The sequence below is a fragment of the Urocitellus parryii genome, chromosome 10, assembly GCF_045843805.1.
Source record: "Urocitellus parryii isolate mUroPar1 chromosome 10, mUroPar1.hap1, whole genome shotgun sequence".
Lineage (NCBI taxonomy): Eukaryota > Metazoa > Chordata > Mammalia > Rodentia > Sciuridae > Urocitellus > Urocitellus parryii.
In genome coordinates, this window is record NC_135540.1 from 139,216,594 (window position 1) to 139,224,123 (window position 7,530).

At 52.8% G+C, this 7,530-nt stretch overlaps 1 protein-coding gene across 1 annotated transcript; it reads right to left on the reverse strand.

Moving 5' to 3' along the window:
- Window positions 1-2,226: 2,226 nt before the first annotated feature.
- Drd5 (dopamine receptor D5) lies at window positions 2,227-3,651 on the reverse strand. Its single transcript, XM_026403213.2, has one exon. It carries the CDS (start codon window positions 3,649-3,651, stop codon window positions 2,227-2,229), a length of 1,425 nt encoding a protein of 474 aa, XP_026258998.2.
- Between the last annotated feature and the right edge of the window lie 3,879 nt (window positions 3,652-7,530).

Sequence of the window (7,530 nt, forward strand, 5' to 3'; positions counted from 1 at the left end):
TGCCTGATGCTGCACGCGGTGGTCAGTAGAGCGCAGTACAACACGCCCAGGATCCAGCAGCTTGGGTTCATTGGTGTGGCTCCCCACAAGTTCCCAGATGCAGAGAGGTTGATGAGAGGCCTACCCAGCATTCAAGGCAATGCACGCAACCAGGAGATGTAAATAATTATAGGACGTGAGGATGATATTTACAGAGGGAATTCCAACGTCCTCACGTGGTGCATTTTCCCCAACACAGAACTTATTTAAACAGGAGCCTAGAATGGCATTTGCCCTGAAAGATTCTGTTCATGACAATCTGTCCTTTAGAATAGAATGGTGCACGTTAGACAGTTCCAGATAGGTGTTTTTAAACTGTGTTCCCTGCAACTGCAGACTCCAGAGAAAGAGTGACAGAATTCTACCAAATGAGGATTCGCAAAGTCAAAGACGCTGGGAAACAAGGCAGAATCCTCCCCCACTTGGGGACTCATAATGCTTAGGAAATGCTCTAAGGCCCCCTGTAAACAGGCTCTGAATATGGGTTTGCTGAGTTTATTTCACTACAGACCCTGCCCATGAACATTAGCATCACAGAGTGTGGTGATCTCACAGAGGCCTCCCTGGTACACAGAAAGTGAGGCCCAGAGAGCTTAGCAGACTCACTCAAGGTCACACAGTCATCTCCTAATCCTAAAGCAGCGTTCTATTCACTGGCCCTGATGTTTTGCTTAGCTATTTGTTCATAAAATGTCAAAAAAACAGACTTCAGATTCCAGTATCAGTTTTATGAAATCAAATATGAAAATGAATGTGCCAAATGGGATTTTGCTTTCCATCGCACTGTTCCAGAAATAGTTATTCATTCAACAAATATTTATTAAGCATTATGCGCCAGGCACTGCACATTCTGCAGTGAACAAGACACGGTGACACAGAAGACCAACACAAAATTATCCTTGAGGGGACCAGAACAGATCGAACTGCCCTTGACAAGGCTGCTTCAAAGCTGGGACTTGTGAGAAGCTACCCATCCCCGTTCCATTTGCTCCCATCAGCAGTTTTTACATTTAGTCTAATGGCAATAACACGCCCTCCACTGCAGCGGGGCTGAAGTAAGAAGCCTTGGCTCTGCACATTGCAGGGGGAAGCGCAGAGATTGGTGTGAGTTGAGCTCTTTTACTGAGCAATTCAACCTGCAGATTTTCCAATTTCAAATTCATTCCAATGTCATCTCAGTTAAAACGCATCCTCCTATTTACTATCGTCTGCAAGTAAACGTTTCTATTTAACAGTGGGATTTCTTTTTCAAAGTGTATTGACTCACACCACTCAAAGCCCTTCAGAAAACAGTGTACCAAAAGCCACGTCATTTTAAAACACACCCTAGATTAGAGATGGAGGAAAATAGTGCTGTTATCCCAGATGACCTCTTCAGTGAACTGACAGCCACCATCTAGGAATCAGGAGAATTATCTTATGTTCTTTTAAATAGAAAATGCCAAGTGAGAAAAAAATCAGAGCCCCAGGCTTAAGCAGTCCACGTATCTAATGCCGTAGCTATGAAACCAGCCTTCAATACATACTTGAAACGTGTTCTTCTAACAAAAAGAAATCGGAAGCTCTTCAAGGTCCTTTGTCCTGTGTGTTCATTTAAGGTCAAAGTAAATACAAGCTTCTACACCCAGCAAACATTTTTGGTGCTTTTTAAGGATGTACTCAAATCCCAATTCTGGGGAAGGAGGGCATGCCATGGCATCTCCAGGGGCAGTCCTGAAAGCCAGCCTTGCCAAGCAATAGGATTCACATGCCTTGTGTTTATCAGACACCAGAAGCACCGAGGCCTCAGTAAAGACCCTGCAGGAGCACAAAACACAGACACCCCACTGCACCCCAGCATCACCACTCACACCCTGAACATAGTGTTTAAAACTCAGCCAACCAAATAATCACTGAACAAGTTCTTTGTTTGAAAGGGGAAGGGAGAGTGTATCTTTAAAGGACCAAGCTCCCCATTTTCTTCTAGGACCTCTGGCCCATCTGTGCTAGGCTGGATTTATTTGACCCAAATTATTCCCACTGCTTCTGCCAATGCTTTCAGATAAGAATCAATAGGGCAGAGCTTCTAAGCATGTGCACACAGAGACAGAACAGTGAAGAACCGAGCAGCGCTGAGAATATGTACATGGTGAGCAAGAGTGTACGCTCACAGAGGTCTGTGGGTTTTGTAGTCCCAGGAGGGCACTTCTATGCAGTTTCAGGCAATCCATTTGGGGTGAAGGGTGTTATTTTGCCTAACGAAATCTCCCCCTCACAGTCCAGGTCGCCAGCAGGATCACCATCTGGGGGCGTCTGAAAGGTCCCGGATAAGTGATCTAAAGGGCCCTCCTCCTCCTCCTCCTCGTTGTCCACCTGCCTGTCTCCGGGCGCCACCGCGTTGGGAATCATATGGATATAGGGCCCTACAATCTCCTTGTGGAAGACCGTGTCTTGGTTGTAGGAGATGAGCTCATTGCTGATGTTCACCGTCTCCACACGCGTGCGGGAGCAGAGGTGACTGCACCCCAGCAGCTGTGCGAACACCTTCCGGAAGTCAGCGTTGAAGGCGTAGATAATAGGGTTGAGTGAGGAGTTGGCCCAGCCAAACCAGACAAAGACATCGAAGGTGGTCTCGCTGACGCAGGGGAAGCCGGCCTGCGGGTCCCCGTTGCAAAAGGGAACCATGCAGTTGAGGATGAAGAAGGGCAGCCAGCAGCACACGAACACCCCCATGATCACAGACAGGGTCTTGAGGACCTTGGTCTCCTTCTTGATGGAAGCCCGCAGGTTGGTGTCGGGTTCTCCTGGGGCTCTGCTCCGGCAGCTCTGCGCATGCTCAGCGGCCCTCTCCAAGGAGGAGATCCTGCGGATCTGCACCTGCGCTATACGGTAGATGCGCGTGTAGGTCACAATCATGATGGCCACGGGGATGTAGAAGCTGATGATCGAGGAGGAGATGGCGTAGGCTCGGTTCAGGCTGGAATCACAGTTCTCTGCCCTCGCATTGGGCTCCCCGGCTTCCTCCCAGGGCGTCCCATTGGCCAGGTTGGATGAAAGGTCCTCCTGGCCCCGGGAGCCCGAATTGTCTCTGTGCCAGTTGAACTGGACTGGAATGAAGGAGATGAGGATGGACAAGGTCCAAGCCAGACCCACCATGACTAAGGCCACGGTCTGGGTCATCTTGCGCTCATAGAGGAAGGGCCTGGATATGGCCCAGTAGCGGTCCACACTGATGATGCACAAGTTCAGGATGGAGGCCGTAGAGCACATGATATCAAAGGCCACCCAGACGTCGCAGAATGCCCCAAAAGGCCAGTAACCAGCCACCTCGGCGACTGCCTTCCAGGGCATGACCAGCAGTGCCACGAAGAGGTCGGACACTGCCAGAGACACGATGAAAACGTTGGTCATCTTCGCACGCAGGTGGCGACTGCGCACGATGGCAGCGCAGACCAGCACGTTGCCAAACAGGGTCCAGACAATGAGGAGTGTCAGGAGGCCCGCGGTGACCACCTGCACTGGCCCCAGGGGCGCGGCCCCAGCTGAGCCGCCCAAGGCGCCCCCCTGAACCATTTGCTGCTGCATCCTGAACCGAGCCCAGTACGCGGTGCCATTGCGCCCGGGAGGCAGCATATCTGGCTTGGGGGCAGCGGCAAGCTAAGCGTGGTTACAACTTCAGCCCTGTGTCCCCCAGGAGGCCCCATCGGGCACCCCAAGGGGTGCCCCAGGACCCACAGCCCAGAGACCCCTGAGCCCCGAGGAGCGCTCACCGTGCACTGTGCCGGGACCCGGAGCGGTGGACGCCTTGAGCCATCCAGTCCCGGAGCTGGGGCAGCAAGAGTCTGGTGCCCGCGGGCGGCAAGGGCTGTTTCCAAGAGCCTACAGCGCGCCAGGTGGCGGTGGCAACAGCCGCCGTGTCTGGTTCGGAGCCGGGGAAGGGAAGAGCGAGCCGCCACCGAGGGGCGGGGGCCGGGAGCTGCGGGAGCAGGGAGAGCGCAGGAGCTCTGCCGCCCGCCGTCCCGCGCCGCTCCGGGTCCCGCGCTCCCGCCCTTCACCGCGCGCTCCTTTCCCCGCTCCCGCCCCACCTGGGCCCTGGCTTTCTAATTCTCTGCGCTCCGTCTGCCAGAGCCCAGGGGCAGCCCACACTCTGGGAGGTGCGCCAGTGCCAGACCCTCGCCCGAGCCAGGGAAGGTGCCTGGCCTGGCCCAGCCGTGCAGCCCCAGCCCTGGCCACGTTTGGGAGGCTGGGTGGGGGGATGGGGAAACTTTGTAGGGTGAAGAAGGCCTCCTTGGATTTCTCACTGACCCGAGCCCCAAATCCAGACTTATTCCTGGCTGCACGACCTTGAGCGCCCCATCTAACTTCACCTGGCCTTGGTTTCTTCATCAGCAAACGTGAGATAATTATTCCTACATCTCTGCACGTGTCAGGACCCAGGGACACCATCCAGGAAAAGGCACAAGTACCTACAGCATCTCCTGGACCACCTGCTCCTCGGAAACTGCTTCCCCTGACCCCTTGAAGGGAGGCCCTTTCCCCACCACTTCCAACCTGTGAGTGATTTTTCCTTTAAGAAATAATTTTAACTGAACTCAGAAGAAAAGGGAGGGGAGGACCCTCCCCAAAGGCTGGAGCTGTCTCCTGAGGGCACTGTCACATTCTCTTGTTTTAATCTTGGGAGGGATAGATTTAAAAAAAAAAAAAATCTCAGCGTTTTTCAGGAGAGGAAACTGAGGCCTGGAAAGGTGTTTCAAAGTCTGAGCAGGTTGGGGAAAGCAGGTGGAGGAAGAGGGAAGAGAGCAGACTTCGGAGCCCTTAGAGCACCTCCCAGAGGACAAGTCCCGCTGGGAACCACTCCAGTCTGGCTGCTGGTGTGAGCTCAGCTGAGCTGCAGGGAGGGAGGTGGATGGGAGCAGCCTGCTCCTCGCTCCCCCTGGGACACACACCTGCAGCATGTGAGGTCTGCAAGCAGGACTGGAGCTTCTCATCCCCTCCCTCCCACCACACCTGCTGCTGCCCCCTCTGCCACTGGACCAGCACTTGCAGGTGCCCCAGATTCTCAGCCTTGAACACCGCAGCCCCCCTCCCTCTCAGTGCTTCCTGCAGCTGGACATGGCAAGACAGCTGTCAGGGTGACTGAACTGAAACTGGAGAGCTGTGCTTCCTCCGGTCTCTCCTCTCCAGCATTGCCACCTGTGCAGGACTGGGTCTTCTGTGCCCTGTATTATAGTGACACCATCTTAGCCTCCAGCCCTGATTCTCTGACCACCCACCACTGAACCACAGGTAGAGTGCTGTTTCTAAAACCTGGCTGTGAATGTGTCCCTTAGAGTCCCAGCCCCAGCCAGGCATAAAGATCTTTCCAACATCTTGCCCATGCCTTTCCCACGGCCCTTGCTTCTCTCCTGCCACTGCTCCACATGCAGCCTGCAGTGGAGACAGCATCAGCAGTAGAAGCAAAATTGATCACTCACTTGCACTTCCCCAAATGGGCTGGGTGGTCATTCCAGAACCCGAAATGACCTGCTTCCCCTCTGTTTTCCTGAACAACACTAACTTGTGGTGCAGGAGATGAACTGGGACTTTTGAGACAGGGATTTGAAGTTTGGCTATTCATTCTTGCATTCAGCACATATTTATTGAGCACTTACTATATTTCAGATGCCATTTACACACTGGGTATATACAGAGAGAGGTACAGATATGACTTTCCTTTCCTCTAGAAGTTTGCAATCTGATGCTAAAGATAGATGTTAACCTAAGGATCATCCAAGGAAACATACAATTTCAACTGTGATGCCTGCTATGGAGCAAGTTTAAAGTGTTAAAGAAGTGCACACTAGGAGGGGGCAGCCAAGACAAGATGTTTGGTGAAAACCTCCCTGGAGAAGTTTCTCTTTGCATTTGAGTCACAGGTGAAGTAGGCAAAGAAGAAGACAGAGAAGGAAAGACATGGCAGGCAGGAAGAACAGTACTTCCCAGTTTGGGGGTCCTGGGAACATGATGTGGTCTCTCCTGGCCTCAGTTTTCTCATCTGGAAATGGGGAATGGTGGTAGTTGAAGTGGTGAATGTGATGAGACCAACAGACCTGATCACAGGTGTTCTGAGCTTCCCTCCTTCCCTGCTCCACACCTGTGCCACACCTTGCCCCGGGCTGCTCTCCAGGGAGGATTCTCCCCTGGCTTTTGTGCTGGCAAGTCCCAGAGTGGATGCTTTATTGGAGGCTGGAGGAGGAAAGAAGGCTCCCAGAAGGAAGAGACCCTGTGTATCTTCACAGTAGAGACAGTGAGGTGAGGAAAGGGTCAAAAAGCGGGACAGTGTTTTTCCAGGGAAGACTGTGAAAGAGGTGAGGCTATGGGAGCATGGGAGAGGTAGACAGGAGAGCAGGAGGGACCAGGAGCAGGACGCCCCACTGCACCCACAGAAGCAAGCAAAGAGCTTGGGTTTGGAAATTACCTCTCGGCGCTGGACACGACACTGCTTGGAGACTGCCACAGGGATCGGGTTCTGCGTCCTCTGGGATTTATGGCAATCACCTCTTCTGGACCAAGCAGGAGTGCTGAGCGGGGGCGGGGGCTGGCTCACGAGGCAGCTACGGTGACACTGTATCTGACTCTCACCACTCACTGCAGGGCTGCTGGCCCTCCAGGCACTTGGCTCCTTGAATCAAGAAACTGTCTCCAGGTCTTGGTTCTTTGCTCCAATACAAAGATTGGGTGCCTGACAAATCTTCACTGGTAGATGAGCAGAGAAGGGGAATCTGCCCAGTGCTGTGAAATCAATGGACACAGGACTTAATCAGCCAAGAAAGGTACACACATGTTCCATACACAGTTCTACATTTGACTTCAGATGCTTCTGGGAAATCCATCCCTTCGTTCATGCAACAAGCCCCATTGATGGGGGAGGGTACAGGGTGACATGTCATGGCCAGGGTAGATTTGCATAATGGTTACAGGAAAGTTCCAGCAGGAGATGATAAAGTACACCGAGCAAGGGCTTTCTCTTCCAATTAACACAACATTACTGTTGGAGCTAGGAACTGAGCTGTGACTCACAACCCCTGAGTAGACCTTGGAGATACAGGAGAATCCTGTAATGGAGGGAATGGTGCAAGCAGAGGCTCAGAGGCATGAAGCTGCCTAGGGGGTAATACAAACTTCCAGAGCTGTGATCCAAAAGACCATGCTTCTCATCACTCTTGGAGACAGCATTTTCCCTCTGCTGCTGAGACTGTGCTAAAGTGAGCTCCAGGGTCATGGGGCCATGGTTTCCCATCAGGACTGGCTGCACCGTCTCACCTGGGCTCTTTCCCGCGTTGTCTAAAGAGCCTGGCGGAAGTAAAGCAGCTGGAAGCCAGGGCATCTCTCCAGCCAGCCTCAGGAGCCAGCCTCCTGGGCAGAATTCTAACCACCCAGAGGGTTAATAAGCCCCTCTTTATTTATCCCAAGCAGAGCCCGGATCTCAGGGGACACAGGTGGGAAATGGTCCTTCCATACATTGGCTTCTGC